Genomic DNA, 15702 nt, shown 5'->3' with positions numbered 1-15702 from the left:
CTACTAGAATTTTTTTTTTGTCAGCCATGGGGCTTGACCTCAGGCCCTGGGCAGTACCCTGAGCTCTTTTGCTCAAGGCTGGGACTCTAGGATTTTGAGCCATGGCTCCACTTGTTTTCTGGTGGCTAACTGGCAATGAGAATCTTGTGGACTTTCCTGCCTGGGCCGGCTTCAAATCACAATCCTCAGATCCCAGCCTTCTTAGCACTTAGGATTATAGTTATGAGCCACCAGTGCCCACCAACTCTGTTTTTGTGGGCAGAAAATCTCAAAAGCTAGGTTTCCTCAAACAGCACATGAAATGCTGACTCTGGCTGATGTGTTGTCTCAGGGCTGGGCAGTGAGTCCGTCTGTTCATAGCTGGCCCAAGGCAGGTAGAAAGGACAGAGTTAAATCCATGTGTTTTTGCTCCTGTGCCTTCTCAGTGGTCACCAGGCCTCCTACCAAGAGCTTTAACAGCACTGGGGGAGGGGGGTGTGGGGGGGAGGGGGGTGTGGGGGGGAGCTGGCATCTGGGCCAGATGCTCAGATGACAAAGTCTGCCTTTTGTACCTGTCAACTGTTAAGGTTTATTATTTGAGTTAGTGTATCAATTCATTTTCTGGCTTGGTTTTCCAATTCTCGCAAGTGTTTGTGTACATCTATATGTGTGAGTGGGTGCATGTTCAGATAAATATTGACAGCTGGCTTAAGACGTTTTTTTCTTAAAAACAAAAAGCACTATATAATCTTCACTGTTATAAGCCAGATATACTGAATTTTTAAACCAAGTTCTCTTGCTGAACATACTGGTTTCTAATAAATCACCACACAAGCTAAAGAGTTTGCTCTTGTACATTTGCATGGAACAGCAAACGATGCTGCAAAGTGAGTGACAACATCTCCCACCCTCGGCCTGTGCCAGCCTCCGGCAGGGAAGCAATGACCAGGATGACACTGGCAGAGCCCGGTACTGAGCTGCAGTCTGGTTTTACTTGTGGTCAAAGCGCTGCTAAGCTCTAGTTATTAAGTTATTCCACTGCCATCCAGACGATTTTCGCCAAAAAGGAAAAAGAACCCTTTGTGATGGCTTAATGTTATTTCATTTACAAATTACAGCATAGCGAACGTTACTGCTTGCAGACTTGAATTCATCTTTTCAAATTTTCTCACCTTATATGAAATAACCTCTTAGCCACCCCTTCTCCTCCTCAGCCCTTTCTCACTTTGGGTACAAAAAAACTTCAAGCAGGATCATTCCGCTAATAGAAACCTTACACCATCTTCCAAAACTTATTACAGCTGCTTTCAGTATAAAATGAAACCTCAGAGAATGTTATTGAAAATGTTTTTAAAAAGTCAGTAGGCCTCAGGTTTCATTTCTCCACATGAGGCTTTGATTTCCTTTGTAACCTTCTTCTCTGCCCTTAAACAAGTCAAAGAATGAGGCATCTTGGAAAAAGGCCTAGGATGGCAGCATCTCCCAAGCCTTGGGGTCCTCTTCTTGTCCAGAGCCATTAATCTCCTCGGGTGAGCAGCCTGAAGAGAAGCTCTAAGCAGTGGATGGCACCACCAGCTTCTTGTCTGAACTTCAGAAAGTTGGTGGGAAAGCAAGTCAGATGGTGTTCACTGGACAGAGTGGACAGGCAGCTCCAGCCATGGCCCCCTGTTCCCCACAGGCCCCAGGCAAATCAAATCCCTTGGGTTTGCAACTTTTCACAGCAAGTTGAAATACAATGGATTAGCTCACGAATTAGTTCTAGATGAGAGACTAAAGCCCGGTGTTGGCTCAGCTCTTCTATTTGATAGTAAAGAGGAATCTTCTCCATGAGGCAGGATTTACAATGCGGGTCAAGGCTCTCTTACAGCACATTTAACTCTGAAGACACTGTGTAAAAACACTTTTCTTCCCATGAGAGTGGGGGAGGAACAAGGAAGAAAATACATGGAAAGTGGAAAGGCACACCAACAGCTCACCTTGATTTCAGGATTGCAATTTAAAAAAGTATTCTGAGCTTGGCAGGTTGTGAATATCTGATCTACGGGCCTGAACTGGGATGAGAAGCCTGTAGGAATTAGAGGTCCCGTATGACTTCCAAATTAAGACACAATGGAAAGTTGTCCAAAGGGTGGGGCTGTGGCTGGGGACAGTTGGCTACACGGCTGGAATGAGGTTTCTACAAATAAATGTGTAGTAAACACATATTGAAGTGCTTTAAGGAATACATTCCCTCCCTGTGCAAGTGCCCCCCCCCCCGTCTCTCTCTGTCTCTCTCTTTGTCTCTCTCTCTCTCTCTCTCACACACACACACACACACACACACACACACACGGTCTGGCCCCATGCTTCAAGTGTCTACTTCACTAACGCAGAAAGCCCAGTTCCACTGAGGAAAAACAAATATGCACACTGGTTCTCGGGTCCTGCTCTCCAGGTAAGAGTTACCAACCAGACAGGGCCCTGGGACAGCAGCCTGCTTCATTCCAGCATGCAATTATAGAGCACAGAAGGAGGAAAAAAAGAAAGAAAACACCTGAGTGACAAAGAATAAATTTTCGTTAATTGACCATTGAAACTTTATAACATGCCAGCCCTCCTCTGGACATAATAATATGTTTGCTCATAGGAGATCCACAATTTTTGCTGTGACATAGCAAAGGCCGTAAAAAAAACTCCTAGAGCAGAGCATGGTCAGGTCTGGAGGCTCAGTAAATACGCATCCCAAGGACCAGAAGGACCAGGGTCTTAAATTACATCTATAAATTAATCAAGGCCAGGTTTCCCAGCACGCTTTGCTCTTCTGAGCTTCGCTCCTCCTCAAAGTTAGGCAGTGCAGGCCACAAAGAACCAACTCAAAGCTACTTTCCCTGGCAGTGAATGACCAAGGGACTCAATTCACAATAGGTTTCAAACATGGAAAGAGCTGGTATTTCACTCAACGAAGAGATAGGGATGGCTTTGCCTGATCTGTCTCTAAATTAACATTAAATTGAAATCGCCCTTCTTCCAAAGCAGCAGTTTCATAACTAAATAGGGAAAGAATATTTTGCCAAGGTGGTGATGGTCACAGCTGGGGCTGCATTAAAAATGCACCAAACCAGTTAGCATGAGGCATGGCTATTAGGAGAAGGTGGCCACTGGGGCCCTCTGAAGTTCAAGGAACCCCAAAACCTGCTGGAGGCCTCACGCTCATTACAATTAGCAGAAGGAGCTCCCTGCCTTGTCCCGTCCCGGCTAATGGACTCGCACCAGACAGGCTACATCCAGCTGGGGTCAGAGTTGTGTTTTCTTTTCCCTCAGCCTCTGGAGATCAATACAAAAGATAGTGAGAATGTCACAAGATCAGCAGAAAAAGGCAGGGCTGGGAAGGGAGGGAGTGTGGCATTTTCAGACAGCCATGGCAGCATGGTCAGAGGCTAGGAGTTGAGCTGGTCTTCTGGACCAGGGCCCGGCGTGCTGGGCACCCCTCATTTCTTTCTTTGTTGTTACAGTTTTGTTCTTGCTTTCTTTCTTTTGACAGCATCTCATTATGTTGCCCTGGCTGGCCTCAAACTCATGACCCTCCTGTCCCCAACTCTGGGATTACAGGCATATAGAACCATGCCTGGTGAAGCTGACAGAACCAAAAATCTACTTTGGTAGAGGGTGACCAGCTTGCCGTCCTTCTTTCCCTCTGCCTGGTGGCACAGGTGTCCCCACCTTCTGCCAGAACCTTTGCCTCTGCCAGTCCTGCCAAGTCAGTCTGGGCTTGGCCGTCTCTAAACCACACGTGCCATCCATGTTCTGCAGAGCGTGTGGAACAAGCTTGTGTGGGCAAAGATGCAGTGTCTTTCCCTCAGTGCTGAAGTCACCAAAGTGACCCGTGGGCCACACCCGTGAAAAGACAGCCACAAAGCACAGCTGACTCCTCAGTGTTGGCTCCGTGGTGTGTCTGGGTGGAGCTGGCTGGGGCTTGGGCGGGGCCGAGAAGACCCAGGCAGGTGGAGACAAAGTACCTTCCATAATTAATGTCACAGATGATACGATTTGGCTTGGGGATGAGTGGCTTCTATCTGCTGAGTGTCAATTTGGATCACCTTGAGAGAATTACAGGAGCAGAACTCTGTGTTCCTTACATCCCAAATGTTTAAGCCATTCCGAGCTCTATGCCTTCAGAAAAGGTAAACTGGGCTGACAACTATATTAAATTTATGTTCAAAAAAGGCTTCAAAAACATGAGAAGGGGTATCAATGGGTGAGAAGTAATGCACCTACTATCTGGCAAATGTAACTGTAACCCCTCTAAACATTACCCCAACAATAAAAAATAAAAATAAGACTTATCTGGACGGGGAATGTGACTTAGTGGTAGAGTGCTTGCCTAGCATGCATGAAGCCCTGGGTTTGAGTCCTCAGTAACACATAAACAGAAAAGGCTAGAAATGGTGTTATGGATCAAGTGGTAGAACTCTAGCATTGAGCAAAAAGCAGCTCAGGGACAGTGCCCAGGCCCCAAGTTCAAGCCCAGGACTGGCAAAGAACAAAATATCTCTGCATGCCAGCATCAGGGTTTGAATTCAGAGCCTCAGGCTTGCTAGATTGACACTCTACCACCTGAGCCATACATCCAGCCCTGCTCTGCTTTTTACTCATTAGTTTGTCTAGTCTTACACACTTTTCTGGCCAGGCTGGCTTCAAACCATGATTCTCTGTATCTCAGACTCCCAAGCATAAACAGGCATACAATACAACATTGATAACCTTCCTTTTATGAAAAGAAATAAGGAAAGGAGTGGTGACTCCGCGATGATGAGACAGGTCTGGAGTTGTACAGAGATCATGGTCACACAGTGCTTGGAATGTAGGGAAGGATGAGGAGAAAGATGGGGCCGAACGACAGAAGGAGTGGCATTGATCCAGAAGCGCTGTACTCATAACCTGACTTGTGGAATTAAAACCCTTTTAACAGCTACTTAATAAAAGTAAATAAATAAAACATTTTAATGTATTGAATGCTACTGAGTCAGGATGAAGTGACCAATTTCATGCTGGGCATCTTTTCTTTTCTTTTTTGGTGGGTCATGGGACTTGAACTCGGCCTGGGCGCTGTCTCTGAGCTCTTCAGCTCAAGGCTACCACCCTACCCTTGAGCCAAGTCCCACTTCCCGTTTCCTAGAGGTTAATTGGAGATGAGTCTCAGGTACTTTTATGCTGGGCTGGCTTTGAACCTTGATCCTCAGATCTCAGCCTCCTGATTAGCTAGGATTACAGGTGGGAGCCACCTTGCCAGCTTATGCTAGGAATCTCTTATCACTATTTTTTTTTAAGTGACATGGTGATTGGATGCTGGCAGCTCATATCTGTAATCCTATTGATTCAAGATGCTGAACTCTGAGGATCACAGTTCAAAGCCAGACTGGGGAAGGAAAGGCTATGACATTCTTATTTCCAGTTAACCATCAAAAAGCCAGAGGGAAGGTATGGTTCACGTATAGAGCACCAACCTTGCATTGAAAAAGCTCAGAGACCCAGGCCATGAGTTCAAGCCCTAAAGGGGGAGAGGGAGGGCTGGGGGTAGGGAGAGAACAAGGTGGCAATATTATGGTGTGATTAGGACAGATTTCTAGGGTCATGGGAAACACACGTCTCAGGAAGCTAAGTATATTTATGTGGTCCAGTTTACTAAATGAGAGCTTGGCCTCTCTTGTAACTCAAGACTGTGCCCACGGTGTCCTCTGAGCTGGGCTGTGGATGCTGATGTAGATGCTGGCGTCAGGTCTTTGTAGACTCCCTCCTGAGGAGCTGGGGTAAACACAGCTGACAGCAGTGCTGCTGGGCACAGGCTTTGAGCCCAGGACAGGGCTGTGCCATGAGTCAGGAACGCAAGACTGTCAGCTGGTGTCTGGAACAGTCAAGCATCCTTCACGGCAAGCGCATGCTGGACAAAGAGCATGCTCTCTTCTGCTTTGTCTTGAATGGTTCAAGGATTAAAGATACTCTCTTGTTAGAAAGGCTTATTAGATTATCTTCTCTCAGATGATTTTTGAAAAAAACCCAAAAACCAAAAACCAGAGCCCCTAAGCAAAGTCAGAAACCTGAAGATCTTCAAGTTTAAAATATCTTATAAATTAGCTATTAAAAAGACCCAGGCAGCCCAACCTTAAAACTGCATCCTAGAAAAATATTCACACCAGTGCCTCATAAATGTTTGTACCAAAGTCTTGCTGTTGTGGGTTTTTTGGTTTGGTGTTTTTGCTTATAGGAAACTAAGTTATACACTACCTATAAACAACGATGGTCCATTCCGTGTACCATACAGGCCGCTAATAAAAACTGAAGCAGATGGATATGTGCTGATATCGTGGGTTGCCCATGGCATAAATATTGATAGCTTTCATAGCTTTTGCCATCTAAAAAGTCTTTCTTCCAGAAGTCTAGAAATATTTTTCCTAGACCTTACCTGGAGTAGGAGACACTTGCAGCCCATCAGAGCAAACAATCAAGCAATGCTTCCCCTTTGCTGTGAGCAACATGAGAATTTGTGTAATAAACCCATTGTTTTCTTGGGGACAAAACTCAGACTCAGAAAAGAACTGTGGTTCCAGATGCTCTATTGTACGAGCATGAAGGGAGGCCTTTCAAATACCAGAGATCCCCAGCGTCTCAGATCCAAACTGCTGCTCTGCCTGCTGCCAGGTCCAGCCCATAATGAGCGGCTAGTGATGAGGTGATGATCTCATAAACAGGATGACTTCTGTTTCTTTTGAGCAAAATATCATGCGTGTGTGTGTGTGTGTGTGTGTGTGTGTGTGTGTGTGTGTGTGTGTGTGTATGTACATATAGGCGTGTGCACCAACATGGTTACTGGCGCCTCTAGAGCTCAAACTATCACTTGGCTTTCTCACAAAAGGCTGGTGCTTTACCACTTGAGCCACAGCTCCACTTCCGGCCTTTATTTTTTTTCCTGTTGGTCATGGGACTTGAACTCTGGGCCTGGGTGTTGTCCCTGAGCTCTTCAGCTCAAGTTTACCACCCTATCCCTTGAGCCACGGTGCCACTTCCAACAGCCCCCCCCCTCTTTCTTTTTTGGGTCCATCATGGGGCTTGAACTCTGGGCCTGAGCACTGTCCCTGAGCTCTTCAAGGCTACCATCCTACCCCTGGAGCCACAGCGCTACTTCCATTTTTCTAATGGTTCAATGGTTAGTGCCTGGGCTGATTTTGAACTGAGACACTCAGATCTCAGCTCCTGAGTAGCTAGGATTACAGGTGTGAGCCACCATGCCCAGCTCCAGCCTTTATTTTTTAAGTCATTAATTGGAGATAAGAGTCAGAGACTTTGCTGCCCAGGCTGGCTTTGAACCTCAATCCTCTGATCTGGCTCCAAAATACAAAATTTAAAAGACAGAGTCCCTTCAGCTTTTAGTCTCGGTCAACCTAGTGCAACAAGAACTTCCTTTTGACAAAGCCAATGGCTGTCCCTGGAAGGCCATTATCTCCTGATAGGAGGAGACATGCCTAGGGCATAATCTGAGCCATGTGTAGGATGCACAGGTCTTATTTAAGAGAATCATACAATGAAGAGGCGCCGGGAAAAAGATTTCCAGTGAGATCCAAGATCCTGGGCTGGGAAGGTGGCTTAGTGATGGAGTACTTGAAGCGCTGGATTCAATTCCTCGGGACCACATACACAGAAAAGCCTGAAGTGCCACTGTGGCTCGATGGTAGGGTACTAGCTTCAAGTAAAAGAAGCTCAGGGACAGTGCCCAGGCCCTAAGTTCAAGTCCCAAGAGTGGTAAAAAAATAAAAATAAAAACAATCCAAGATCTCCAACTCATCATTCTAACAGTTTGAGGTCTTTTCACTGTGAAATGAGAAAAAGCCAGGTCTGTCTCCATGTACTAATGTGTCCTGGTCTGTTCTCTTGTTCCAACCAAGATAAAGGTATCCTCACCACCTCACCTCTCTTTACAGAGAAAGAAACAGAACAACCTTCCACCTTACCTCTACACCCCCTGCCATCTCCCAACAGCTGCCTGCACTTGACAGGCTACAGTGAAAGATGCGACAGGAACTCTCAAAGCTGTCTATCCTCCCTTCTCCTTGACCGTGAACATGAACCAGACAGGAAGATGGTGACTTCAACAACAGGGTCCTCTCAGGGAAACAGAATCCAGGACCAAACCAGTGGGCCTATCACTTCAAAACTCAAGGGCCTAGTCACATTCACATGTCCTGGACAGTGGTGTAAACCTTCCCAGCCCTAAAGACAGCTGCTCATGAAGCTGTATGAACACCAAGAGGAAACCTTGGAGATTTCCTGCTTTTGAATCTGAAATACATGAGGACCCAAAGAGTGACTCATTAAACTGACTTTTTATGGCAAGATATACAGTGCTTCTCCAAAATGCTGGAGATCCGAAGTAGTTGAGATCTGAAAGTTTCTCAGATGTTGGAATCTGGGCATGGACTTACCTGATGGAAATCTTTAATCAAGAAAAAAATCTAATATCCGAAGGCTCAAAAACCTGAAACTTTTAGTGTCAACAGGACAATCTTTGACCTACATTATAATCAATAGGGGACACACACACACACACACACACACACACACACACACACACACACACACACAGGTAGTAGGACGGGGGGAACTTTAGTTCCAGGGTGCTCAACTTGTATTTCAGTTTGGCACAAAGAAACCTTGTTGCATCCCTGCACAAGACTCTGTGCCTGCCACCTGTGAAGGCCTCTCTTGGATTCCTACTTCCTGGTGAGTTCTGATAAAGGACCCCATCCCCCCTGCATCTCTAAGTGAGGTATGGCCCAGGTATGAGACTGTAATTAAACTGCAAGACATTGACCCAACTCTAACACCCCTGTATCCTCTGCCCACGTTACACCCTCAATGCCAAAGGTTAGGCGACCAACCAAATATTAGCCCTGTCCCAGCCACCTCAGCCAGGCCACCTGCCAGGATGGAAAGCAATCAATCCACGGCCTGCCTCGCCCAACAGCGTGCCAGAGGACAGTGGATGGCTTGCAAAGAACACAGCAGAAATGCAGCCTTCACCCAGTCCCCTCCTCTTGGGCACCACAGGCTTGCCCCTGCTCTCCCAGCGTACACAGAGCATGTCCTTTCTGGGAAAAATCTCCGTTTGCTGGTTAGTGCATCTGAAGCAATCCTGCTGCCAAGCCTTTGCCCCTGAAAGCCCTGTTGTGAAAGAGGAGTGAGGAGTGGCTTCCAGGGCACTCACAGGCTCCCTCAACACCACTGGCCAGAAGGGGTTTGGAAATCTCCATACTGCAGGGGAGGAAACCTGGAGGCCGGGTGGAAGGGCAGGATCGCCGGATAAGAGTGGGGAAGGGTCAACTGGTATTTCGATGATGGCACAATTTTTCTGCCCTGTATCAACAAAAACAAGTGAGGGCAGAGTGGCTAGAATTTCCCAAAGTCATTCAGTTCACCAAGGCTGGAAAACAGGATTTGTGCTCTCTTCACACAATATCCACCTGAACCCCAGAACTTCTTGCCTTGCAAGGAGACAGCAGCCCTGAGACCCTTGGACTCTAAGCATGATAGCTATGATTTGGAAAGAGGGTGAAAATGGGTTGCCTGGGACACACACACAAAGCTACAGAATGCGCTGCCCACTTGGTTCCAGTGTCATGGCTCTGTGTTGCTGGGTCCACTCACAATCACACGTGTTGGGACATGTTACTTGACATGCCACCTCTGTGTTTTCGGTGGAAGGGGCTTCCTGCCTCCTTCCAGCTAGGGTTTGCAACTCCAGAGCCAATGCATTGAGTGAACACCAGCAGAGAACATTGGACCCTACCTTAGTCAAAGAAATGGGAACGAATGGGTGGGTAGCAACATCATGAAATGGAAAACATCCAGTGAGGCGCAGCCAGGAGGCTAACAAAGGTCACATTCAGAACCCCACGGGGGAATCCAGAGCTGAGCCCTGGTGCACACAGAAAGGCACCTAACAGCCTAGAATGGAAAGCTGGCACTCCATGCCTTATAATCTGGAGATTCAGAGTTCTGATAGACTAAATGCTCCCTCCAAGGCCTCTGTCACGTGGAAAGACAAGACCTGCCAGAGCCACGGGACAAAAGAAACCAGGGCCGAGATGCGGTCTTCCTTAGGAGGTGAGAAGAAGCAATCCTGATGGCAGTGAACTTGCTGTTTAATTCATTTACTAGGTTAATATTTCCTTATTGACTTAAAACAGTGCTCTGTTCCATAAGTGTGCATGGCATCTACTCTTCAGATCGGACTTAAGGGACATGGATTCCTCTATCCCTTCACGTGATTTGGTGATCACACTGTGCCTTTGTTTCCCTAGTACTGTGGCCACCCCCAAAGCAGGATGAGGAGGATACTGCAAAATTTCTTCTTCTCTCACCAGGGATGAGCTGCCCAAGACACAGGGCCAGGTGTTGGCCGGGCTCACCCTGGGCACTGGGGAGAAGGGACTCCTCCCTTCTCCAGAGCCATCCCCGAAGGGGGTCAGCATGGGGCAGGTTTCTTCATACTGCCTGGCTCAGGCTAGGCTGAGTCTCTTCAAGTCCCAAATAAGAGTTGTGGAGGGTTTATGGAAAGAGCTAACCAGCAAACCATTGCCAGCTACCTCGGAGCAAGTCAGAGCTCACAGCTTTCACTCTGGGGTGAGAGATGAGTTTCTGGAAAGTTAAACGGATCGAGAGGACATGGCTGACCCTGGCAAAGCTAGAGGCCCCATTTCTATCTCCATGGCACTTTGTGAAGCTAGATACCCAGTGCCAGGTGAAAAGGTCAATGGTTAGCTACTGCATGGTTTCTACAGTGACCAGCACAAGAAGGACAGGGTTTTAAGGCAAAGCCAGTCTCTGTGAGTGAGAAAAAGCAATCCGACTTCTGAATCAGAGTCAAGAGGCCCAAGTGCTACTTATTCAGGAGGCTGAAATCTGAGGATCAAGACTTACAGCCAGCCTTGACAGACAAATCTGAAAGACTCATATTCCAACTAACTAGCCAACAATAATTAAAAGGGATGGGGGGAGCCAGAAGCAGAGTCATGGCTCAAGTGGTAGGGTGCCAGCCTTGAGCAAAACAAGCCAAATGAGAGTACAAGATCCTGAGTTCAAGGCCCACTACAGACAGACAGACAGACAGACACACAGACACACAGACACAGACACACGCACACACCATGTTTTCAAAGTCCTTTCACAAAGCACTCACTCAGCCTCTGTTGACTGTAAGATGAGTTATAGAGTAGAGGCAGAGGTAAACAGACTAATTCAATGAATTTTGAGCACCACAACTCTGCCATCCTCTCCAGTATACCAGCAACCAGGTCAGTGACAGAATTAGAGATGGAAGCCTCAGCAGAAAATGTGAAAGTCTGCCACGTACCAGTTCTTTTGGTCTCCACATGGCCCTAAGTTTGGTTAGTAAAACTTTAGGTTAAGGCTGATAAAAATTATTACAAACAAACACTCAAAGGATTTTTTTGTTACAGCAGCTCAAGGAAACTCGTACAACCCTCATGGAATGAATTAAGGATCATCATTCTTATTAATTATCCTGAGGATAGTAACAGTGGCTCAACAACAACCCTGTCCCAAACCACCTAGTTACCCAGATGTTTCCTCTGACAAGGCTTGGGGTGCTTGTCACAATATCAAGCTGCTTTTGTTTCTAATGCACACGGGCTCAGCTGCAGGTCAGATACAAGGGAAAGTGAGAAGAGTTAATGACACTTATCCTGGGTGAAGCTTTCTTGTTGGCAGGCCACATCAGATCCAAGGCTTTAGCAGCCATCACTGTCAGACCTGAGCTACTTGAGGGCAGCCTGTTTTCACTTTCTACCTCATCTTAAAGCCGAGGAAGTCTAAGTCCAACTGAGACTGAGTGCTTTGTGAAGGGACTTGGAAAGCATGTTGTGTGTGCGTGTGTGCGTGTGTTTACTGACGATGTGGAACTTCGCACTAATTTTCCCTTGCTAGCAATGGCTGAAAAGTCATGGTGTCGATTTTAATGAAGCTCAAGCAAGGCTCTTAAAAGGGCTCCCACAAACAATATCAACGCCCCTCACGTACAACAATGGCTTGCTGTTTAATTCCAGAACACAAGAATGTCACTTAAATTACACGGCTCTCACATTAAAGTGCTTATAGAGATGCCTTTCCAAGGAAGAATTTCAATCAAAAGATCTCACCCATTTTGATGCTTTCTAATATCTGAACCACAAATCTATGTATCATAGCAACAAAAATAAAACCAGAGAGAATGAATTAAGATCAGGACTTCATTTTCACAGGGCAGTTTCTGATTTGCTGAGCAACAGAGAGAGATAGGCGACTACCATGGGGTAGTCGTATAGTAAATTTGGCTTGTGGGCTCCCAGGAATGTGTCACTGAAGTTTGAAGCCTTTTCCTTTCCCCTTACCGAGGTGATCTGATGACTGTCAACCCTGAAAGTCTGCATGGAATTCTTCAGCTGACTCGATTCTTGTTTTATGAGTGCTTCTCCAAGCAATTACTAGAGTTTTTAAGCAAAGATGAGAGCAGTTCCCACCTCCATTCTGACTGAAAATGTCTTAAGACTCCACTGACTTCTGGCTTCTATTTATAAAGAAGGTTCAAGGCTTGGAAAATTATTGGACTTGAGCTTTAATGGATATTCCCAACAAGCATTGTGTCATTATTGGCCGGCGTTGTGCTGGGCCATCTCCCAAATGTGTGACATAATCAGGCCTGTGGGCATTACTCCACACACTCCACGCTCCCTCTGCATCACCCCGCTGAATCATAGGCTCTTTTCAACAAGACTGATTGCCAGAGGATTAACATTAGACAGCACAATTCCATTATTCAGCAGCCCAATTCAAATCCCTACCCTAAACTCTAAGAGAGATTTCAGGGCTTCATAGAGATGAACTGCCAGAAAGCTCAAAGGGGAGGTGGGGTGAGGGGCTTTTGAATGCTTTACATAACAACTCAGCCTAAAACTTGCTACAAGCCAGAGCCCAGGGCTGGAACAGCCCTGACCTGACTCCCTATCCCTGGCCTGGCCCCAAACCACGTTAATGAACAATAAATACATAGACCTGCGAAAGGCAGAATCCCAGAAGATGGCTTCAGAACAATCCCCCCCTCCCCCTTCCCCTCCCCCCATAGCAAATTACTTAATTTCAGAATCAGGTTTTTAGAGCTTTAAGCTTGAAATCAAATTTTCTTTTCTTAGGGGGAAACCCTTCCTGCTGAATTTGGTACACACCTGGCCCAACAAAGACAGGCCAAAACACCTACCAGCGGACTTCTAGTGTCAGTATCAAAAAAAAATCATGTCAGTCATTTACTTCTCATAGTTGAATGTGCTTCTCTTCCTATTTGTTTTGTGAGCTATCTGAACTAGTAATTCTCAACAACATACCACAAACATCTCTCTGAGAAAAGGAATAAAACGACTCAAAGATTCACATTTTTATGGATAATGTAGACTAGACTTTATGTGAAGGTATAAGCAAGCTTCACATTCAGGTGTTTGAACAACTCAAAGGCTGAAATAAATATTCTTTGTAAAGAATGTTTCTAAGTGTTTTGAAGATGACATCCTGCTTTCTGAAGCAGAGCATCCGATGAATTTACCTTCACTTGACAGAAAATCAAAATGGTTTTGTTTAATTTTCACTTAATCTAGCTCTTCAGTTAACCAAATGTATGCCTTTCAGTTAATCTAGTTTGGGGAGAGGCTTAGTGTGTGTGTGTGTGTGTGTGTGCGTGTGTGTGTGTACATGTACTGCAGCTTGAACTCAGGGCCTCATGTTTTGCCTTAGCTTTTCCTTTCAAGACTGTTGTTCTACCACTTAAGATACATCTCCACTTCTAGCTTTTTGCTGGTTCACTGGAGATAAGAGTCTCTCAGATTTGTCTACCAGGCTGGTTTCAAACCATGATCCTCTCAGAGTATCCAGAGTAACTAGGATACAGGATGAGCACCAGGGCCCAGCTAAAAAAGTTTTCCATCTTTCTTAGGGCAGTTCAAATATCTTGAAATGTGTCTCTTTGAAGAGTTTTATGTCTTCTTATGAAAAGATCGGAACCACCCTCAAGGGAGAGAATACGAGGAAACGAGCACACTGCATGATGTAGAGGAGACGTTACATGTGCACACAGGCAAGCATGTCTGCAAAATGGATTCCTGTGAGCTTTCAGTAGAATCATTAGCAGAAGTCAGTAACCTGTACATAGAAGATGGCAGGCCCATCGGGTACCTCAAAAAACGGACCCAAAGATGGAAGCAGGACGAAAGGTGTGGTACATGGCACGGTAACAACCCACAAAAACTTAGGAACTAATTGGTGTGCCCAAGACTACAGGCTATACAATCTGAAGATGTTTAATAAGCCTGATATTTCGACCACTCAGCCAATCACTATTTTCCTGTGCGCTCCAATCCAAAGCAAAGGTATTTGTCAACTCATACCCACGGGTCTCCTTTCACAGACAGAACACCTTCCAGGAACACACCCTGGACTGGCAGTGTCCAACAACGCTCCTGGACAACTGGCCGTTTTCGAACCAGCTATGGCCTCTGTTACTGCCAGGCTTCTCCCTTCCCTCCACAGCCACACAGCACAGCTGCCCTTCAGTTTGCCTTCCTTCCCTGCCCACTCTGGTGTTTTTCAGAATAATCTCTGTTTCCAGAATGTCAAGATGTTCTAAGACATGCACCTTATAAAAGATGATACTTAGGAACCAAGAGGAGCTCACAAAACTCATTACAAAACAAAACAAACAAAACTGGCTCATCAGGAAACAGAACGCTGCCAAATACCTTCTAGAAAGAACAAAAGCAAGCCAAGACTCCTTAAACATGGTGGACATACAATTCTCATTGGGACGGCACTAGAACAGCCGGGTGGCAGAGAACTGCCGTGGGGCAATGCCAACTCACCGACAACGTCGAGGTGGTACGTGTGGTTGATGGACCCATACTCATTCTCCACCACACAGGTGTAATTGCCCTTGTCTGACGGGACCACGCTCTCCATAATCAGGCTCCAGTGCTGAGTTCGTACCTGAAAGATCGATGGGAAGGTGGTGCGTGAGCACAGGACACAGAGCATTTGACGTGACATCATGCGGTGCTGACAATACAGTTCAGTAGCAGAATGCGTGTTCGGCATGAGAAAGGCTCTGGGTCCATTCCACCTCCTCCCAAACAAGAAGTCAGGGAAGGCAGGGAAGGTACAGAATCACCTAAATTGTCTCCTAATTAATGTCAGAATGGTGAAAAATGAAATAACAACCATTACGATAAAGGCCTACAAAGGCCAGGCGCTGGCGGCGCATGCCTGTAATTGTAGTAAGGAGGCTGAGATCTGGTTTGAAACTAGCAACCGCAGGGAAGTCCATGAGACTCTGTTATCTCCAAACAAGTGCACACGCACGCACATGTGCATGTGCACACGCACGCGCACACACACACACACACACACACACACGCACATGCACACAAACTAAAAGTGATGCTGTAGTTCAATTGGTTAGAGTACTAGCCTGGAGCAAAAACAAACACTTGAGTTCAAGCCCCATGAGCGCACACACGTGTACGAGTGTGAGACTTGGTAGGCAGGAATATTCAGAGTATGGAGAGAGTCTACTTCAGCAGGAAAACCCAGTGGGCGTGGCACCAGCCATGAACAATGTCAGAGCCCATGGCAAGCGACCCACCCACAGAGCATCCT

The 15702-nt window shown here is 46.3% G+C and overlaps 1 protein-coding gene across 6 annotated transcripts in view; it reads right to left on the bottom strand.

Annotated features, from left to right (window-relative positions):
• Fgfr2 (fibroblast growth factor receptor 2) overlaps window positions 1-15702 on the bottom strand; it is a 102169-nt gene that overhangs the window by 41193 nt on the left and 45274 nt on the right. For all 6 annotated transcript variants that reach the window (XM_090345725.1, XM_090345726.1, XM_090345727.1 and 3 more), the window contains one exon: window positions 14910-15033. In XM_090345725.1, coding sequence (XP_090201851.1) covers window positions 14910-15033 — 124 coding nt within the window. The remainder of the gene's footprint in view (window positions 1-14909; window positions 15034-15702) is intronic.

The sequence above is a fragment of the Megascapheus bottae genome, chromosome 15 (genome assembly GCF_031878675.1).
Source record: "Megascapheus bottae isolate mThoBot1 chromosome 15, mThoBot2.hap1, whole genome shotgun sequence".
Lineage (NCBI taxonomy): Eukaryota > Metazoa > Chordata > Mammalia > Rodentia > Geomyidae > Megascapheus > Megascapheus bottae.
Note: the sequence above shows the minus strand (reverse complement) of the source record. Positions and strands in the feature narration are given on the sequence as shown.